The sequence below is a fragment of the Ptiloglossa arizonensis genome, chromosome 1 (genome assembly GCF_051014685.1).
Source record: "Ptiloglossa arizonensis isolate GNS036 chromosome 1, iyPtiAriz1_principal, whole genome shotgun sequence".
In the NCBI taxonomy this organism is placed as follows: domain Eukaryota; kingdom Metazoa; phylum Arthropoda; class Insecta; order Hymenoptera; family Colletidae; genus Ptiloglossa; species Ptiloglossa arizonensis.
Genome location: NC_135048.1, coordinates 19,536,267 through 19,557,085, shown reverse-complemented (window position 1 = coordinate 19,557,085; position 20,819 = coordinate 19,536,267). Strand labels below are relative to the sequence as shown.

At 25.8% G+C, this 20,819-nt stretch overlaps 2 protein-coding genes across 5 annotated transcripts; one reads left to right on the top strand and one right to left on the bottom strand.

The window, feature by feature from the left end:
- The first annotated feature begins 2,371 nt into the window (after nucleotides 1–2,371).
- On the top strand, nucleotides 2,372–8,954 carry LOC143149011 (uncharacterized). 2 transcript variants are annotated; one of them, XM_076315966.1, is made up of 9 exons: nucleotides 2,372–2,552; nucleotides 4,271–4,468; nucleotides 4,553–4,975; nucleotides 5,052–5,338; nucleotides 5,820–5,904; nucleotides 6,123–6,197; nucleotides 7,252–7,851; nucleotides 8,401–8,567; nucleotides 8,652–8,943. In XM_076315966.1, the coding sequence occupies exons 1-9, from the start codon at nucleotides 2,501–2,503 to the stop codon at nucleotides 8,664–8,666; spliced, it is 1,902 nt and encodes a 633-aa protein (XP_076172081.1). In that variant the 5' UTR covers nucleotides 2,372–2,500; the 3' UTR covers nucleotides 8,667–8,943. The 2 variants fall into 2 exon arrangements, with proteins under 2 accessions (XP_076172081.1, XP_076172090.1); XM_076315975.1 differs by lacking the exon at nucleotides 2,372–2,552 and adding an exon at nucleotides 3,409–3,686 and having other exon boundaries at nucleotides 8,652–8,954.
- Nucleotides 8,955–11,418: 2,464 nt separating this feature from the next.
- Nucleotides 11,419–19,895, bottom strand: LOC143148152 (U2 snRNP-associated SURP motif-containing protein). 3 transcript variants are annotated; one of them, XM_076314153.1, is made up of 20 exons: nucleotides 19,799–19,895; nucleotides 18,836–18,875; nucleotides 18,642–18,758; nucleotides 18,438–18,534; nucleotides 17,628–17,942; nucleotides 17,166–17,230; nucleotides 16,247–16,412; nucleotides 15,910–16,073; nucleotides 15,437–15,496; nucleotides 14,601–14,644; nucleotides 14,378–14,482; nucleotides 14,070–14,297; nucleotides 13,716–13,958; nucleotides 13,403–13,589; nucleotides 13,144–13,330; nucleotides 12,856–12,989; nucleotides 12,698–12,786; nucleotides 12,410–12,569; nucleotides 12,191–12,342; nucleotides 11,419–11,819 (listed from the first exon to the last, which is right to left on the bottom strand). In XM_076314153.1, the coding sequence occupies exons 2-20, from the start codon at nucleotides 18,857–18,859 to the stop codon at nucleotides 11,540–11,542; spliced, it is 2,817 nt and encodes a 938-aa protein (XP_076170268.1). In that variant the 5' UTR covers nucleotides 18,860–18,875; nucleotides 19,799–19,895; the 3' UTR covers nucleotides 11,419–11,539. The 3 variants fall into 3 exon arrangements, with proteins under 3 accessions (XP_076170268.1, XP_076170258.1, XP_076170250.1); XM_076314143.1 differs by lacking the exon at nucleotides 19,799–19,895 and adding an exon at nucleotides 19,034–19,204; XM_076314135.1 differs by lacking the exon at nucleotides 19,799–19,895 and adding an exon at nucleotides 19,086–19,154.
- Between the last annotated feature and the right edge of the window lie 924 nt (nucleotides 19,896–20,819).

Here is a 20,819-nt window from a genome sequence, read left to right as displayed (position 1 = left end):
AAAAATAAATGTTTACAATGCCTTCAGATCTACAGTTTATCAAGAAAGTTGTAGCACAGAAAAAAATAATCTTATTAATATAAATAAGACTGCAATCTCAACATAATTATATATAATGTTTATTCTATTTGTTTAGTGTTGTAAATGATTAATAATTCATTATTGCAAGAAATATTCTTTGATACACGTGACGTGATTGTGATAATCTTACTGAATAACCTACTCTTATGGGCACACAAAACTCATAATCGGCATTTAGTAAAAACTTCGTCTTTCATAAATTACATTACATTTAAAGTTGTACTCAATAGTTATGTAGGTACGAACAATATCAACAACTTTCCTCTTAAAGAGCATCAACTCAATAGTATTTACTCATTATTTAATAAAATATTTTTGTAAAATTATATTAAAATATTATTCTTTCATCAACATTCTTTGTACCTCGGATAGTTGGAGGATACTTTTTAAATAACTTTAGTACCAATACATAAATTGTTAAAAAATACAAGTGATGAGAGATCTGCAAAAAGTAAAAAGTTAATAAATATTCGTATTTACAAAACTTTTAAGAACATTAATAAGTAACATTAAATTCTAGATTATATAATATTTAATTTCTGATATTATTCAAACTAATGAACAATTAGATATCTGGAAAGCAAAGTTGTACTTTTAATGATAGCAAGCCATACTAAAATATCCCTCCAAATTAGTGAATACTATAAATTTATATAGTTTATAATGTATTATAAATATTATATAATTTACATATTTTTTATTTGTACAGTATACACAATTACTTACTTTCACGTTGTTGAGGGTAGGGCTACAATAAAAATTTTCATTAACTTTTTAGATATAAGGTTGAAAGCAACATTAAGGAAGTAATAGATTAATTGCAATATTTATAGGATCACTAAATTATTTAACAATTGCAATAAAACTGAAATATAATTTTAGAATTTGATACATATCCATACAATGCTTTCATGTAAACTATTACAGATTTTATTGAATAAGAACAGATACTAACACTGTTGTAAGACAATATAGGATATCAAAAATGTTAGGTAATTTACAAAAAGATTTTTATGCTCTAATCTTCCAATGTGATTGTACTGTATTCGAATAGGAAAAGTATTTGAATATCGTAAGTTGATAATTGTAAAAAATTTATAAAGTGCCATCTTACAAAAGGGCACTAAAACTATTCATATGAATGGTAAAAATAAAACAATTTTTGCATTTGGAAAAGGAATTTACTACAAAAATCGAAATTTATATTTACTTATCCAATTGATTTTATTTTTTACTTCAGCTACAGCAAAATTAATTCCATATTTTCAAATCATAAATTTAGTATAGTTTACACATAAGTTATTAATAGTAAACAGTAATAGAAATCTTTCTATTATAAAAAGTAAATAGTTTTTCTAAGATGGAATGCCACTTACTGATTGTATACAAAAGAAATTGATTATAAGGTTGACAATATTGAATAGTTTTCAAAACTATATTAAATATATTTTATTGTATATAATACTTCTTTTTGCATAACTCTCTATAGTTGTGCATGCAAATTCTGCTTACAAATGGTATTATTTATGTTAAAGTTTATATTGTTCTACTAATTGATTATTTTAGTAATATTTTTATATCCTATTGCATTGTGTTCATTAAGTTAGTATTCGTTTTTTTTTTTTCTTTTTCTTTTTTTGGGCAGAAACCGTTAACGTGACTATACTCGAAGTATATTGAAAAGCTAAAAGTTACTCACAAATAAGTGTATTTCATATATTATTTATTGAAATTGAAACTTAGCTATATCCTGTACTAAACATATTACGTATTTTAATGTTATATATATGCTTTTTACGATAAATGTTTTTTAATAAATTTAAGTTTATAATTTTGTAACTCGGAATGTTAATAAAATGTTTATTATGGAGCGTCTTATTGAAAAAATATTTTCTTATTCGAAAAAGAAAAGTTCTCATTGCTGTATAATCTCTTATGATAAAATAATGAAAAATTAGTTATTTAATAATATACATTAGATAGTAAAACTTTATATAAATGTAATTGTTAATATAAACATTTTGACTACTATATTTTTACCTAGTAATTACTGAGTTGCACTTTGACTAGCAATGTTAATATGATTTTATCGTAATATTTATATTAATTTTATTTTAATGCTACATAATTATTAATTAATTTAAAATAAATTGGGTTTTATATATAGTTAAATTCTTAGTGTATTTCCATTACACCTTTTAATTTTTCAAGAGTAACAGAAATTCGGAAAACACTGAGAACCTTGGGTGAGAAAATGTTCAATTTAAGTCACTAGGGATTTTCACATTATGTCAACACTTCTTAAGATCATTACAAATCAAATAATCGCAGACGCGGCACGGTGTTCGATCGTTTTAAAAATTTTAATTCATTGTGTCTGCTTGTTCACAAAAGGTACAAGTACATTTCCTTGCGGAAGATGTCTGGAGATGTACAAGCAAGAAAACGAAAAGAGAAGAGACGTAAAAAGGGTAAAAAATAAACTACTGAAAGTGTGAGAGAATTATTATAACTTCGATTCTTGTACTCGTAATATTTTTAGCAATGTTTACTTTCTTATTTTTAACCTTGGAAATACATGTTAGATATATTAAATTAAAAAAAAATAAATATAAATTTTTTCTGATTTTTCAAACTGATTTTGTATTGTGAAAATTATCGTGTAATTTGTGTTTAAAATATATTTAAAAAATACTTGCTAGTTGTGATTATCAATTTAATAAATTTTAATAATTAAGTATTATATATTAATTATGTAATAATGTAATTAATATATAATATGTATACATAAATAAAGTTAATTCATTCATTTTTATTTTTAATTGTTACTGACGTGTCGTTTATAAAATTTATCGATATTTTTATTACTTATATTAATTTCAAGTCTTTACTGTAAATGACTTTTATAAAAGTAAAATCTAAATATAAACGAACCAACTTTGAAAGTTTTTGTGTTATTATGCAACTAACATACTAATATGTAAAGTATTACTAGAAATAATAGTTTATTTTACTATCGTTCTTTTATTTTTACTTAGAAATATATTTTTATTAAAAACACATGTTTTTTTAAGTTTATGATTCTCAATATAGAATAAATATATTTTATTTGCAAATTGTATTTTAAATTATTTATTGAAACTATGATGCATACTTTTAAATAATACCTACTTGATAGAAATACTTTATAATAATATTATATAGAGAGTGGAATTTCAGATATTTTAAGGCATATTTGGCAATGTTGCTCAAATTAGAAAATGCAGGGTCTTAGAAGCTTGATCAGCTTAGCTTTTGGCTTTCAAAAATAGATCAACCTGTAATACCCAATCCAAAAACATATTCCTCTAATTTATTTGCATATTTCATATACGTTTTTAAATATAAAATCTATACTTGTATATAAGAAATATTTAGTTTTTTAATTTTATGTAGAAAGAAAAGAAATACGAATTTAACATTGCAAATACATAATAATAAAGGTTATTCAGATCACAGTCATAACAAATATGAAGTCATACACACACACATCATCATCATCATCATCATCATCATCATCATCATACATACGTGATGCATGTATACACCCATCATCGTATATGCATGTATATACAGAAATATTTATTCTATTATTATTTTATGATATTACATATCATTAAATATAAATTTAATTCCTTGAATGAATTCTATAATGAATTACACAAGTAGTGGAAATTCCAATGTACATTTATATTATTTTATAATATTATAGTTTCAAAAAGTACTATACTAATGTTCCTATTATATTAGATATGTACAAAATTTTTGAACAAGAATCTGTATAGTTTCGTTACTTTATTCATAAATGTAAAATTCACTGAATGATTTTAATATTTCTAACAGTATTATTATTTTTATGAAGATTGGTTAAATTATATAATCTTATTTATAATTAAGTATAATAGAACTAATTTGAAACAATTTGAGAGGAACATTTCAATGGATATTTTTATGATTGCTAAAGAAATGAAATGCACACATATATGCTTTTTATTTTATTACTTTTATATTTAATATATGTACATATGTATGTATATATGTTTACATGTTTTTATGTATGTTAAAAAACAAATTTAAGTAACTTAGAATTGTAAAATCTTCATAATTATTTACAAAATTATTATTACTGGATGTATTATATCATACTCAGATGAAGAAGACAGTGGAATACCCGCATCTACTTTGGGAAATTCTAATGAAAGTTTAACAGACAATGTAACTATACATGTTTACAAAGAAAACATCACAGGGGGACATTGGTGTGCACGAATTGTGTTCTTTGCTATTTTAGCAGTGCTTGTTGGCTTAATTGGTATAATTATTTTGGAACACAGAGGTACTACAGATAGTAAGTAAATTTAAAGTACATTTATAGTATAGGTATGATTATTATGAATACAGGGTTTTTATGTAAATTATTTTATGTTGTAAGTTAATACACCATTAGAATCATCTCGCTGGGCCTTCATTTTTGATGGCTGGGTGGATGATTCTGTATCTTCATATGACGAGGAATTGCACAATGAAAAAGAACATGAAGAAAGTAAAGAAATTGAACCAGATGAAATGGAGGATGATCATGATACACAGATAGAATCTACAAAGTCTGAAAATTCTAATGAAGAGGAACAAATTGAAGAAGAAAATGAAGAAGAAAGTGAAGAAGAAAAACAAATTGAAGAAGAAAGTGAAGAAGAAAAACAAATTGAAGACGAAAGTGAAGAAGAAAAACAAATTGAAGATGAAGTAGAAACTGAAGATGAAGAAGAAATAAATAAATATGAAGAACAAGAAGAGGAAGGAACAGAAAATGAATCAGATGAAGAACAAAATAGAATTTTTCAGGACAAAGAAGGTACTGAGATGTAAAACATTGCAATATAAAAAAGAATACAAACTGAAGATATTATTATCAATTTTAATTCTAACAGAATATATCAGCACAGAATTAAATCATCAAAAAGAGTATGAGGAAAAGCTAACAAAATTTATACAAGAAGATGAAAATATTAATCCACAGAATTTGTATGATACTGATGTATTAGAAGAAATTTATGCTACTAGTAAAGAAGAAAATAAAGAAAATGTGTTGTATGAAACAGATAGTCCATTTCATGAAATTATAAAAACATCAACAAATAAGGATATATTTGAAACATTTTCAGACATTCCTGGTATTAATGAAATTAATGATGACAATATAGAACCTTTAGAAGAGGTAAGACTAATATAATTATATATTGAAATTAATATAATAGTCTATATAAAAAGAATAATTATTAAGTATTAACAATATGTACTATTAATGAAAGTAGAATATATTTTTTCTTTGCATTATATTTATCTATTTTTAATGAAATGAACTTTCTGTTTAAATTTTGAAATATTTAGAATAATTAAAATAAATAATTTTTTTTAACAATTTCTTGACTTGTTTTAAATCTTTAAGAATAATAAATTTGGAGTTTTTTTAAATTATTTTATTACTTATATTAGTATTGGATGTAAATTCTATAGAACATTTTCATTTAGGTTATTAATGTTAATGTAATTATTTTTTAATAATTTTATTCTGCTTATAAATTGTTCTGTGACTATACAAGAATACACTTATATACATCCTATACACTTTATGAGATTATAGTTTATTTATTTAGCCATTTAAAATATAGCATATTATTTAATATTTTTTGTACTAGGTAGAAAGTATAGAACCTGAAGAATATATTAGTGATATAGACAAAAAACCAGATATAGAAGAAATTGAAGAAGAATCCATTAGTGGTAAGTTGAATGTCAGTATCTGATAAAACTGGTTTATACATTAGATCATTATCTTAGAATGAATTCAATGATCCTCCATGCTCTTATATCTTCTGATAAAAACCATTGCATAAATAACATAAATAACATAGATATAGAAAATTATCAGGGTGCTAAAATATTTGATATTTCACTATAATTTTCAAGCATGAATGATGAATAATATCTGGTGATTGCAGTGGCGATGAAGTTTGGAGTTGGTGTGGCACTTGTTATTGCTGCACATTTTGTCCTTGTGAAACGATGGAACAATGGTAAATGTTATGACACTTACGTTTTACAAGTGTAATATCATAACCATTATATATTTAATACAAATCCTCTTTCAATTTCATTTTTTGAATTAGAAAATTGCAAAATTGTTGATTAATTTATATTTACTATTAAATCATTTCTAGTATTGCATGTTGTAAGTTGCACTTTTTTAAAAATTTGATTTTATATGAAATAATTACAATTTCATTTTATCTTTAATTACTGCATTTCATGAATATTGCAAATAAATGTATTAAAGATAATTAATCACACTTACTATTACAAAATATAATTTCTTTTTTTAACAACTATAATTAATGTAATATGTATAGACCATACTATGTTTGTTTCAAAAATAAAAAGATTCATTTCATTTAATAATCAACATATCAATTAAGTGATTTTTATCTTATACTTGAATCTGGTGATATTTCTGATATAATAATTTCACTTCCCACTATTATAAAAAATAATATGAAGTAAAAAACAAACTCAACATCCAAAAAGAATAGTTAAACAAATATTTATATTCTTATGTTATTATGATAAAATTAGAAACTGATAAATTTTTGATAGGAAAAAATATGTATTAATAATGTAATAGAAGTCAGTATTCAGTAAAACCTCCGTATTCGTAGAAAATGGGTTTCAGAATGGATACTTATCTATTTTATTATTATACGCATTATTTATTATTAGTAATAACTAATAATAAAGTAAAACGCAATTTACAATATAACAAAACAATATAAATGTAATAGTAATGAAAATGATTTGTCAAGAAATAAGGTAAAATATCAATGTCTATAATACAAGATAAAATGCACTTTATAATCATATAGAAAGATCTTTGAGTAATAAATGTAGACAGCTAATAACGGCCCAATGGATATTTTGTATAATTTTTTAGAACTATGGTCAACTGCAGATATGGGGGTCTTACTGTAGTATAAATTTGGTTCAGATCATACTTCATCAAACTCACTGTTTATGATTATTAAGACAAATGTATAAAATATTATTATTTAATGCCATATTTTTTTTAATGTTTAGAAGTTACCTTTGTTGAAACTGAATCTAACATAATTTCATCTGAGAAACGAAACAGGAAAGAAAACATAATTTCAGAAAAGGAAAAGATTTCTGAAGCAGGAAAGTATAAAAAGGAAAACAAGGAAAGGGAGGACAAAGAAAAAAAAAGAATAGAGAAGGAGGAGGAAGTGGAAGAAGAAGAGGATGAGGAAGAAGAAGGAGAAGAGGATGATAGTGAAGAGTGGGAATTGAAGAGGGAAGAAAATGATATTGAACAAGAAGAAGAAATAGGAATTAAACAAAAGAACAAGCATCAGAAAATGATAGAAGGGGAAGAAGATGAAGAGGAGGAAGAAGAAAATGAAGAAGGCGATGATGAAGATGATGATGATGATGATGATGAAGAAGAAGAAGAAGAAGAAGAAGAAGAAGAAGAAGAAGAAGAAGAAGAAGAAGAAGAAGAAGATGAAGAATATGATGAAGAAATTGAAAATTTTGATGACTCTGAACTGATAGCTAAACTTGAAGCCAAATATGGAAAGTTACAAATTCTGCAAGATAATGAAAAAAAAAACAAAGAAGTGAAGGAAACAGACATTAACAATGTGTCAAAATGGAAACGTAATTAATAATTTATTCAATTGTATGAATATTGATCTGTGGCAAGAAGTTTAAGAATTAATTTTAACATTGTATATCTTTTAGTCCTTGTTATTCTTTCATTGTGTTTTATAATTATTCTTTAAATGTCATGATTATTTTAAAATAACAGAATAACAAAATGATAATTTCTGTGTTTCTGTTATCATAAATAAGAAATTACAAAATGAAATTCAATCAAGTGTACAGTTAAAAGTGTATGTGTATGAATTATATAAAAATTTCATAAAATTTAATGAGCATGGAGGATCTGTTATGAGATGTTTAATCTTGTATAGTGTTATTAAGAAAATATATACTTTATATAACTAATTAATTTAAAAAGTTCAAAGTGTGCACATAAAGATAAAATATTTTTCATTAAAATTAAAAATGTTTTTTTTTAACAAATATATGTATCTTTACATTTGTATATGTATTATTTATGTCATGTTCTGTTCAATTAAACACATGTGTGATATTTCTAATGTTTTTAATTATGTGTAATTTTTCTTTTATACATTATTACAGCATCTAGAAATTTAGTAGCAGAATTTGCAACCACAATAAAAATTAATGACCAAAGGAAGACAGAAAATATTATGAAGAGCAAAGGTGGCACAAAAATGTATGATTTTAATATATCAAAAGTTGAAAGTAATGTCAGTCAAAAGGGAAACAATTATGATACGTATAAGGTTAGTTATGTATTTAAAACTGATTTTCTAAATATTTCATTTTTATAAAATTATAAAAATATAACGTTTCTCATTTCATTCTAGGAATATAATAAATAATTTTTATCCTTCCGTTTAATATTATTTGCTGCCATTATTGGTAGTATATGATCTGTATAATATTTTGATAGTAACATATGTATGTATATGTATATTACAATTTTTCTCTATACTGAAATATTTCATTTGCTCAATATTACACGTGAAAATACATATGTATATACCAATATGTTAAGATTTGGTTAACTTATTATGTACAACGCGTGATATATTTTCTATTTTATTGTGAAGGATATTTCTAGGATATTTCTATATTTTATTAAAAGGTAAATGCATATTTATATACCTAATAATCACTGTTTCATGTAATATATGTACCAAACGATTAAAATGTGTGTTTAAATTTATGGAGAATTTTTCTAAAGATTTTAAAAGGTTTTCTACAATAAGTGTCAAAAATTCACAAATTAACTTAAGGAAATCTTATTAATGTTCATATTACAATTTACATTAGGAAGAAATTACTATAAAAGAACGAATTGTTAACTATATGTATGTGTAAAATAAAAAATAGTACTTATTACAATATAATTAATTTAAGAAATATTAAAAAATTAATTATAACACTTTATTCAATGTTACTACCTATCAGAAATATAAATTAAGGTACTACATGGTTTGTAACATTGTAACACACTATGCTAATTTTATAAAATAAATAAAACAATGAAAAACGGAATTTATTTACAAAGTATTAATAACAAGTATTACAAAGTAGTAATTTATTTACAAAGTATTAATAACAAGTGTTACAAAGTAGTAATTTATTTACAAAGTAAATTCTTGAGTTCAAAAGAATACTATGATTTTTTTAACTATTGTTTGAACTGACCTCATTTTTTATGAAAATTTACTTATAAATACTTATATTTATTAAATATAATAATTGGATTGCACGGCTAAACGTATAGAATTCGAAAAAAGGGATAGGTAGCTAATCGTTCATATATATACTATGTAGTAATCGTAAGTTGTCAATAAATTAAATTAGTCATTCCACCTCTGGATGCTCGCATTTTCCGTTATTACCTAGGGCAATTACATGTATAAGTTATATGTACCTTACTCCTTACCCCTTTATTGTTTAATTTGGAAGAACTTGACAACTCTGACTCTGTAAAAAAAACGATTTTTTGAATCTATTAAGAAAAGGTCCTTTGGATGAACGAAGGATCTCGTCTAACTCCTCGAAAAAATTATAAATTAATATATTATCGTGAATATTTCCAAAGTGGTAGATGAAGAAAAAAGTTGAATCCAAAATTTTATTTTTTGTTGTTACTCGAGTTAATAGCCTCTTAAGAGATTTTTGCAATCGTATAAATAATTTTGTATCGAAAAATTTTTTAAGTAGACAAAATTGGCTCTTCATTTGAAAAAACGCATTTCAATAGTCACAGACGTATTTATTATGTAACTGCATAATTATATTTAGATAAGGCTCGTTATAACTCTATTTTGCAATGTATTTTATATTTTGTATCCTAAAATTACAACTTACAAATGTTTATGTATTATAAATATTTAACGATAAGTAAGGGTACAATAAATATATTGCAGTGTATTATCAGCAAGATAATGTAAAGTATTTCAATTTTCGTAAGTAATACTATTTTCCACAGCATGTAATATATAGTAAGCAACAAGATTTGCTGCCATGTTAAAATGAAGTTTACGAGATTAATCACGCAGTGTATGTCTAATGAATAAGAACAGCAAGTACTAACAATAAGTAACGAGAATTTTATCAAAGAGGCACACAACTCCCAACTGCTACACAGAAGTCTTCAATCAACGTTTTTCAAACTTATATACCATTAAAATGTAGCAAATATTAATTTTTTTATAAAAGCCAAATTGTTTTGTGCCATTATGGATTATTTTCGAACGATGGGATTTCGCTTTGCACGTGTATTTAATGCCTTTTAGGTTAAATTTTGCCAACCACAATTTTCATTAGTTTTGTACAATTTACAAGAGATATTACCGCACTTTAACTCAATATAGCTCTAGGCCTATAACCTGATAGAAATGGATTCATAAATACTTATATTTATTAAATATAACAGTCATATTGCACTATCACAGTCTGTTCTTATCGTTATAGAAACAGAATATAAGAGAGGGGGAAGCGGCTAGTCACTCTAATGCATATACAATATTGTCTCGTTATAGGTCGCCTATTTCGTTATAAGTAGTCTCTCTATCTTCTCTACTGCTTTTGTAATTGTTGCGGCGAGTACGATCGTACAATCAAAGTCACTAAATCTCGAGCGGCTGTTTATGATTTGCTGCAGTCATGCAGTGTCCATTCACTAGCAGTCTGTCGCACTCGCTGCGACAAAGAACAGAAGAATTGCAAAATAGAGGATTAATTCGTTCTAAGTCGTAACTGTCTGCCAAGTTACACGAGATAGACAGGACAACCTACAACGAGACAATACAATATTGCAACAATTCTCAATTGTTTTATTATTATACAATAATTAAAAATAAAATGAGTTATATATCTTTACATCTTTTTAATATCTCTTAATGCAATTACATACTAGAAATATAGAATACAAATACACAATTCTCATAATGATTAAAAATCTTATCATTATGTTTTTTATCCATACATTCATCACTTTATCACAAATATAAATATGTAGGCATATAAAATAAATCAATTTAAAGGGAATTAGAGAAAGAATATTTAAATATTTGAATCAAATAAGAATATATTCTGATGGTCAATGCAGAGATAGTACTGCGTTAATTAATCTTTTATTAATGGTAATATCATTCTGTAATTTTATGAACTTGTACATATTACAGAAATAATGGATTCATTGTTTTGTAACAATATAAGAAACGCAACATATAATAACTTAATATTTATGCTTATGTCTATGTTTACGTGGAGATGGAGAAGGTGGACTATTAGCTCTATGTTTTGAAGCACGTGGTGGAGGTGGTGGTGATAATGACGGTGATCTAGCTCTTCTTTTTCTGTCATTTCGTTCATTAACAGGCGACCTACGAGATACTCTGGACGAAAAGGAAGGTGAAGGTGTTCGTCGAATACGGGGTGGTGATGGTGTCACTGGCACTCGTTTTTTGTACGGTGATCGTGATCTGCGTTTACCACGTGGTGATCTGCTACGTGACCTAAAATAAATATACACATATTTATATTGTATATCACAGAAATAAAATACTATTTTAAATAATTATTTTTATAAAAATTGTATACACTTAAGTCATTCTGTTTCAAGGAGTGAACATGATAAAAACTAATTTTTCATAAATTATTTTGCAAACAATGCATTGATGTTGTATAAGACGTTTTTGGATTAAAAAATTTTATATGCATTTAAACTTTAGGACCACTATACATTATTTTATTTAATGATAAAATATATAAAAAGTTCATCTTTATGTTTGTGTGCTAGTAGTTTTATATTTATTATTCTTACCTAATACCACTAGTCATATAGAAGAATTTAATTAAAATCATATAGTAATATGTATATATTTACCTATATCTATTGCTTTTAGATGATGGACTTGTTGAAGTTCGTCTTCGATCTCTATAGTGACTTGGAGATTCAGGAGTTGTACTTCGTTTCTTTTCCCTTCGTCTTTCGTCATCTCGTTCTTCACTTTTTACGTCTTTCATTTCTCTCTCACTCTACAATAAACACTTCTTATTACAAGAATTGTGAAAATTTAAAAACAGAACTAAAACAAAATTTTACCTTTCTTATAAGTTTTTTTCTATAATGTTCTACTTGTCCTTGAATTGTCATACCGGATTTTAATGTTCTCCTTCCACTTTCCAGTTCATCCTGATATTGCATTATTTTAACTTCAATTTCACGTAATCTATTTCTTCTTTCTTCATTATAATCTCTGCCACTATAAAATCATATAATATTATAATTGATGTAATTGAAATATTTAAACTTTACAAAAGTTATTTCTTAATCTTCATTTACATGTAGTAAGACCTAAAATTCTCTATAAAATAAAATGTCATACTCTACCTCGAATCCATACTAGTATCTTGAGAATTTGAATCATCGTTTTGTCCTAATTCTTCCCACTTACTAGTTGTCATAGCTTGCGCTTCAACCTAATATTGAATGATTTATTTTATAAAACAGAATAATATGTAAAATAATATTAAAGTAATTTTCTCAACCTGATCAGGATCAACAGTTTCCCACCGTGATGGCACAAAACCCGCAGGGATTGATGGTTTTTTTTCATCTTCCTTATTTCGAATATTTAAAGAATCTTCATCATCCATAGGTACACCATCAATATCTTCGTCCACTAAAAACATACATATTTAAAATACAAATACAAAATATATATATATATTTATTTATTTATTTATTTATTTATTTGATTTCCTTAGAGTTATAAATACATGAAACACAATAGCGACCGATTAATAGTAATAAATATTTGATTAAAACATTCTTACTAGGAACGCCATCAATATCATCATAATTGGACGTCGTTTGTGGAGTTAGACCATGCTTCATAGCACCTTTAAGAAGAGCAGCACCGTCTAGTGGTACTCCATCCAAATCTTCTGCACCATCTCCATCCACATCTGATAAAGGTGCCCCATCAATATCTTCATCATTTTCTGGTTCCGGTTCATCCATCTAAAAGCATTTATTTATTTTTATTTACCTTTTTACTATGGTAAAAATAATAATCTAAAAGTTTAAATTTACCAAGACAAGACCAAGGAAAGTGTTTTGTAATTTAACAAGAAAATCTCGCGAGTAAACTGCCCAATCTTCCCATGCTCTAAACATTCTCATTACACGAACTTTAAATCCTTCTGCTTTTAATCTACTATCAAATTGTTTATAGGCTTGATGAACTTCGTTAAATATATCCAATAGTCGGGTTTCAAACCTATATTATAAGTATTTAATATTAACTGTACTAATTACATTTATATGTTAATCATAATTCAATATCTATACATTTAATGAAATCATTATCTAAGAGATTCCTGTATTTTAAAATAAAGCAACTTACGCTTTTCGATAAATAGTAGCATTATTTACTTTAACACCACAATTATGTAATATATCTGATATAAGATACAATCTCGCGATTTTCTTATTTACAGGAGTTTGTAATATTGATAGTGATTCTGAAATACAATCACAAATTTCTTCTGCTGCTTCAGCATGTTCTATACAAAATACCATTGCTTCTGCAACTTTTATCCTTTCGGGTGATATGTTTCGCAATAAATCTTCTAAACGATCTCGCTGACTATAAACATGAAATGTTTTTTTTTTTCAAGCAAATGTCAATATTAATTAATAAAATTAATGAAAAAATGCGATATAATCAATTCGTCTTCTAAAACATTTGAGTCATTACCTATTTGACAAACTGCCTCTTCTAGGTTCTTGCCTTTCTTCCATCTCAATCAATTCATCAGGCATTCCTTGTGTCCATGGATTAATTGGTGGTGGTCTCCATACACTTCCACCTTTAAACATTCTAAAATCTTCAATGCGCCATTCCTTTTGTCCATCACCTTGTAATATGGAATATAATTTCCATCGGTAATAAGTGTGTGCAGGAGAATAATTTTCAAATAAAAACCTGAAATTTAAAAACAATAATTTTAAATACAATAATTATTGTTAATATAGTTCATTGTATGAGATACAAATCCCACAAACCTAAACATTGGGTTGTTTAGTTCTCGATTCATTATCATTGCTTCAAACATTGGTCCTTCCCGAATCACAAATTCTACCATTCTATGTATTAACATTACTAAGTTCCTACAGTGCAGAGTTTAATTAAAAAATATGTTATACATTTGATTACTATGTAATACCTTAATAAATGACTACGTATATTTTGAAGTTTAAATTTCAAATTACTGAAATCAAAATATACCTTTCTGTTGGAATAACCACTTTGACCACTGCATTCTGCAAAACCTGTGACAATTCCCATTATAGCGCAACAGTTATATTTTATTAGATATTCCAGCCCGAATTAGTTCATATCGAGTATGATTACCACCAATTTAATACATATTGTACTATTTACAAATTACAAGCATAGGTTCCAGTAAATTTTAAGTATTAATGAAACGATACTATGTATAATAAATATTTTAGTTCTGTTTTTATGTTTTATTTAATAATAATTACATATGTACAATATTACATATGTATATCTATAGTAGCAATAAAACTTACTAACATATTTATCCATAAAATCAATTTTGTAGCACATACTTTTTAGATTTAAAAATTTTACTTGTATTGAAGAAGATTAAAGTATAAGCATTAGTCAATTTATGATAATTATCACACTTATTAATAATTGTAACGAATCCTTAAACTTTTCTGTTATTACTTAATTCAAAAGAAATACAAAATACTACAATGTTGAAATATTATTCTATGGAAAATTAATAAAGTATAATGTTATGTCTTACAGACAATTTTGGATCTAAGGATATGTGGTAATTTTTATAGAAATCATTCCATATCAAATCAGACACATTTCAGAATAACATTTTGAAATCTATAGAAATTGCTGTACACTCTTTGATTCAAAAATTCTCTATAGAATGTAACATTGACCTCTTAATGTATATAAAATACATTAATTAAAAGTACTAAAAGCATACATTTTAAAATATATCTTTATAAAGATTTATTATAGAGAAGATTTTTACATTGAAATCAAAGTATTATTTTATTGAAAGAAAATAATCTTACCTTCTCAAAGTTTTCTTTCTCTTGAGAATCTGCAGTCTGTAGATTGCGAATACGAGGTACCTGAGATTATATTTTGAAAATAATTATTCAATTTATATGTAAATATAGGAATTTTATACGAATTTATATTATTAATTATATTGAAATATTAATAAGGAGTAAATCATGCATTCTGTTTCACACACACTAATTTCATGCATCTGTTTATTTTTTATCTAGATTCACTAAAAGGAAAATAGTTGAAATGATCTCTCCTTATAAGATATTTCAAAAACATATTTATACAATAATTTTTAAAGTAAGTTAGGACTAATTTTATATTTATGTTAAATTTATTTGCAATAAAATTGATATTCCAGAATAAATAACTTATTGTACATATATTGTGTAATAATAATGTAATAATTATAGAAAGTATTGTTTAGTAATAACAAACTTAATGAAAATTAAAATTATCAGTTTATTTCATATACCTTATGTCGATCACGGCGATGTGGTTGAGCATTAAACGGAAGACCAGATGGAGGTGGTGGTTGTGTGATTTCCATCAAAGCAGGTGGAATATAAATAGGGTAAGGTGGAATTGGTACACTTTTTCCCCAGCCTAATTTCATCTCATACTGCATTATATCACGACCTACCTCAACATATAATGACAAAATGTTTTTATAATTGAAAGATAAAGTAATATTTTACACTAATAAATTAAAATTGACTTACCTTTTTAACTCTTTTAAAAAAATAAAATTTTCTATTTTTAAAAAGAAATTAAATAAAAAAATTATAATTTATAAAATACCATTTTCTCACCATTGAGATTTTTTAAAGCTCTTTCTCCATCTTTACGACTCATAAAAGCAACAAAACCACAATTTCTTTGTCTAGCTTTCTCTTCATCACTACGTGGCCACATAATTTTAATACTAGCCAATGGTCCATATTTGCCAAATATTTCCATTAACTGTTGCTCTGTAATCTATTATATGTGATAGTAAGTTAAATTATTTCTGTTAATATTTATTGTATACAGTGTGTTGTAGCAAGTATTACAACTCAAGTATCTTTTTTATGCTTTATTTGGTAGAAACTTTTTTAACTGAAAAAGTCATCATGATAGTGGATGATTTTTTTCCATGTATAATTATCATTAAAAACTCTAAAACATGTTATAATGAATATATCTATCTGTAACAAATGCTTTCAACTTATTACTCATAAAATTCAAATACTCAATTGTTTTTGATATTATTTATTCATTTATTCGATTAACCTAAATAACGAAATAAGTTCTAAATTGATAACATTACGTATGTGAATAATTAGATCTGTTAATAAAAAGAAAAAGTTTGTGACTTCATGGAAGACCTTCATGAAATAAAAATTACTTTCACTTAATATTTTTTGGATTATAATAGTAGACAGTACTTGTAAGAGAATTTATGAAATGTATAAATTATATAAATATTAACACCATTTAAGAACTTAGGAATTACAGCAAAAAAAATCATATAAAGGAAAGAAAAAAGGTCACCTTAATAATTCGTTTAAAATACAAATACAGAGATAATTTACATACTATTGTATGAATTTTTGAAAATCATACTGCTACTAATTGAAAACATTTCTTCTGAATAAAGTCTAAAAAAAATATTCAAGATGATAATGTTAGGACACTTTATATATGCATTATAATTATTAATTACAATATAAGAATTTTATTTATTTGTACCTTTGGATTTAAATTTCCCAAATATAAATTAGTTGTATTAGGATCGCCATTGTCAAATGAACCATCTAAAAAAACAATCTTTTTATACTTGTAACATAACTTTAATATTATAAAGAGAAGCAAAGGAGACCAATTAAAAGGGTATTGTTTACCCTCATAAATCAGGGCTAGGAGTCGTGGATCATCAATAAGGTTATGTAAGTTGGCCTTTCGGGGATCAGGATATGAGGATATACCTATCAGAGGTTTTGTTAGGTTCAAATTGTTAATTCAAGGACAAAAATTAATTTTTTGCATTATACTTATTTATCTACTGCAACTGAAGAAAATTGTGTTTCATTGCTGAATTGCAACTTGTTTTTAAATATAACTATACTTTTTATAAATATACTTATATATAACTATATACAAGTATATAAATATATAAATCTGTATTTTGATAATAGACTTATGTCGATTTACCTTCAACACATTTTAAAGCTGCCAACATTGGATCCTCTGATTGTGCAGAGATAACTGTTTTCACCACGCCTTTGTATTTATGCCTTTCTTCTCTTTCTTCTTGTATCATTTTTAATTCTTCTTTAAATAGTTCAAGATTGCTCTTTTTCTTTTCACCTTCTTTTTTCTTTTTTCCCAATCTATCCAATTTTCTTTCACTCGATCCAAGCAATCTTGCATATTCTTGCGCTTGTTCAGCTGATGATCTGCTGTCGACAAGCTCTGATATTTTCGATTGGGGTTTATAAAGTTTTCCCTTTTCTCTTGTATCCTCCTCTATTAAATAAACATTAATACAATTGCATAAGAATAAGTCAAAATTTATATGTATTTTAAACTATTTATACACTTTTCTCTATACACTCTATAAAAGGATGTAAATGCTTTTAGCATTTGTTAGTTTTGTTTAAGCACTTGCACTCTAATGACATTCTAAAAATTTTGTGACTGCTTTGTTTGAGAGATCACTTAGGAATGAAAAAAATGTTTTGTTGCTTTATATATCCTATATTGTTTTAAAATATGTTACAAAATTCATGATTGTTAATAAAGCATTTTAATATAACTTTAACAAATTTATTTACATTAACATGATTTATGCATGAGTATATAGATTTTGTAGATATAGTTTGTATAAAATTTTAATAGAAGTACTCTTGAATAACATATTTGATTGTAAAATTTTATGATCAGGTTGTCAGTGCAAGAGGTTAATAATTTTATCAATTTTGTATATAAATACATTTTATTGAATTTATAAAAGCAACTTACGTCGTTTACCAGCATCATAAGTACCTGCTTTCACCCAAACTTTGCTTGTTGTTTTACTAGGAGTTTCTTGGAAAGTTGCTACAAACTCTTCAAATGCCTATATATAAATTAAAAATAATTACAATACTATTAACAGTTATACTTATCATCATTGATAATTTTCAATCTAATGTATTTTAGCTTATTAAATTACATAGCACATACTTGAGCTGCAGCTTGTTCTTGCTCCTTTTTACGTTGTTCTTCTAATTCCTTTTTACTCAGTGGTCTCTTTCCCATTGTGCCAATAGAAAATGCTTTTAATTTTTGTTCTGCAATTTGCTAAACATTTGAAACAATAATCATTTATAAATATTCAAATTTTATTGAAGTGTAGAAATTAATTCATGTAATTATACCTTCATAATAGCTTTATCAGCCATCTGTAGATAGTTTAACCTAAAACATTAACATAAAATGTTAGTTATTTTGATTAAACATTATTCGGAAATAAATTATTTTAAGTGCGAAAATAAAATTTGTTTATAATATGAAATTTCAATTGTGTCCAATGAAGAATATTATAAAATCATATAAAAAATATATGGATACTGTACGTTGTTTGCAAGAATTGAAAATCGTGATCAATACAATAATAGTCATTTATACATAGAGTAGTCCTAAAAAGATGTCTTCAAGAATTTTTACGATAAGATATTATTGTAAAACATATATTTTAATATTTCCAAAAATATTTGTATTTTAACACTTTTCACATTAAAGAACCAAATAATGACAAATGATATAGGTATCTTTTAGTTCACAATTTGGTGACACTGAATAGTCATATGAATACAAAAGTGAAGATACATGCATGCACTAGTGAAAGCCTCATTCGCCGCAAAGAATTCTATCTTTCGATTGGTTGTGAAATATGTATTGCCATGTACAGTTAGTGAAATGTTAACATGTGCTTAACATCTTCCGTACTTCTATGTAATATGGAAAAATTACTGAAACGAATTGTAGATGCTATTGTCCTTATTCAAAATTGAAGACGAAATTCGAATAAACAAAACCACGTGACTGTATCAGGACCGTATATGCAGACTATTTCTCGAATAAATGCAGAAGATGCAAATGAATAGGAATAAGCTTGACTAATCCAATGTCTGCACGGGTATCTTTTAACGCACAAGAATAGTTTTCATTGAATACAAAATTACGCTTAGTGGAGTAAGAGTCTCGAAGCGTAAGATACTCTATGAATGTAAAATGTGCATGAGTGAAGATAGTGTACTTTATAATTGCTTGTAATTGATACTACATATTGTGTGAATGTCACAGCACAACCCTTCATCTACTATTGCAGTTGATCTCACCTGTGTTTCTTACTGTGTATTCTTGTTCGAAGTACTCTCTATACTCATAGCTTTTGTTTTGCGATAACAAATGCCAAGCCTATTCGAGCCCAAGAATAGTCTAGTTAACTGGGCATCCGATAAATTAATATAAATTACAATTTATGTATTTAAGTAATAATATTCAGTTTGAAAATTAATTGTTGTAACAAATTTGTAATTGTAACTTTGTTACGAATTTTTAAAAAAATTTGTTAAGTTTTTTCATGTTTCAATCCACTATAAATTAGACCCTGTTATAATACAACCCTGACTAGAATGATGTTTCACAGAATGCATTAATCGAGATTTCGATCACGTGACGATGTTGTTTAGATCCACCTATCTTTATATTAAATGGACAATTCACAATCGTATATGTACTATTCAGAGTTGTAAAGATGACGAGTGGACAGCACAGGGGCAAGAAAGGTTCCTTGCTTGCTCCACCTACCTTCATCACCAACTAACTAATACCAATAGATGTGACCGCTTCAACCAATAGTACGCTACAACTGAAATTGTGCGTCAGTAGAAGTACCAACCCGTATCGGGTTTACATTCCTTAAATTTGTCTCCTTTCTAACTTTAAATAGTACAAATCATGTATATACATATAAATTCTTTGGAACAAAATAAATAAGAAAATGCCTTACTTGTTTTCAATGTGTTACTTCGTTTACAATACAAAAGTATACAAACTTTTATAATTTTAGTTTCGGGCATATAATTTATACATTAGTTGCGAAAGTGGCGGTGATATACTAAATAAGTATAAAACAACATCTCTGAAAGTATTCATATTTATTATATTTTTCACCGTCATGTGCATACATGTACACTTATAGCTTTAATGGATCTGCATGTTTGTATACATATTTATCAAATGTATATTTTATTTTCAGCCGTTTTGTAATTAAACAAATAATATATTATGTCTTTGAAACTAAGTGCATTCATGTGCATTTAATTATTTAATAAATATTAAAAGTTATTTGGTTAG

Coding starts and splice junctions, on each gene's coding strand:
- LOC143149011 (XM_076315966.1), top strand. CDS start 2,501: ATGTCTGGAGATGTACAAGCAAGAAAACGAAAAGAGAAGAGACGTAAA. Junction 4,469..4,552: donor ACACAGAGGTACTACAGATA/GTAAGTAAATTT, acceptor TTATGTTGTAAG/TTAATACACCATTAGAATCA. Junction 4,976..5,051: donor AATTTTTCAGGACAAAGAAG/GTACTGAGATGT, acceptor TAATTCTAACAG/AATATATCAGCACAGAATTA.
- LOC143148152 (XM_076314135.1), bottom strand. Junction 18,535..18,641: donor AAGAACAAGCTGCAGCTCAA/GTATGTGCTATG, acceptor ATTTATATATAG/GCATTTGAAGAGTTTGTAGC. Junction 11,820..12,190: donor TCTAAAAGCAATAGATATAG/GTAAATATATAC, acceptor TATTTATTTTAG/GTCACGTAGCAGATCACCAC.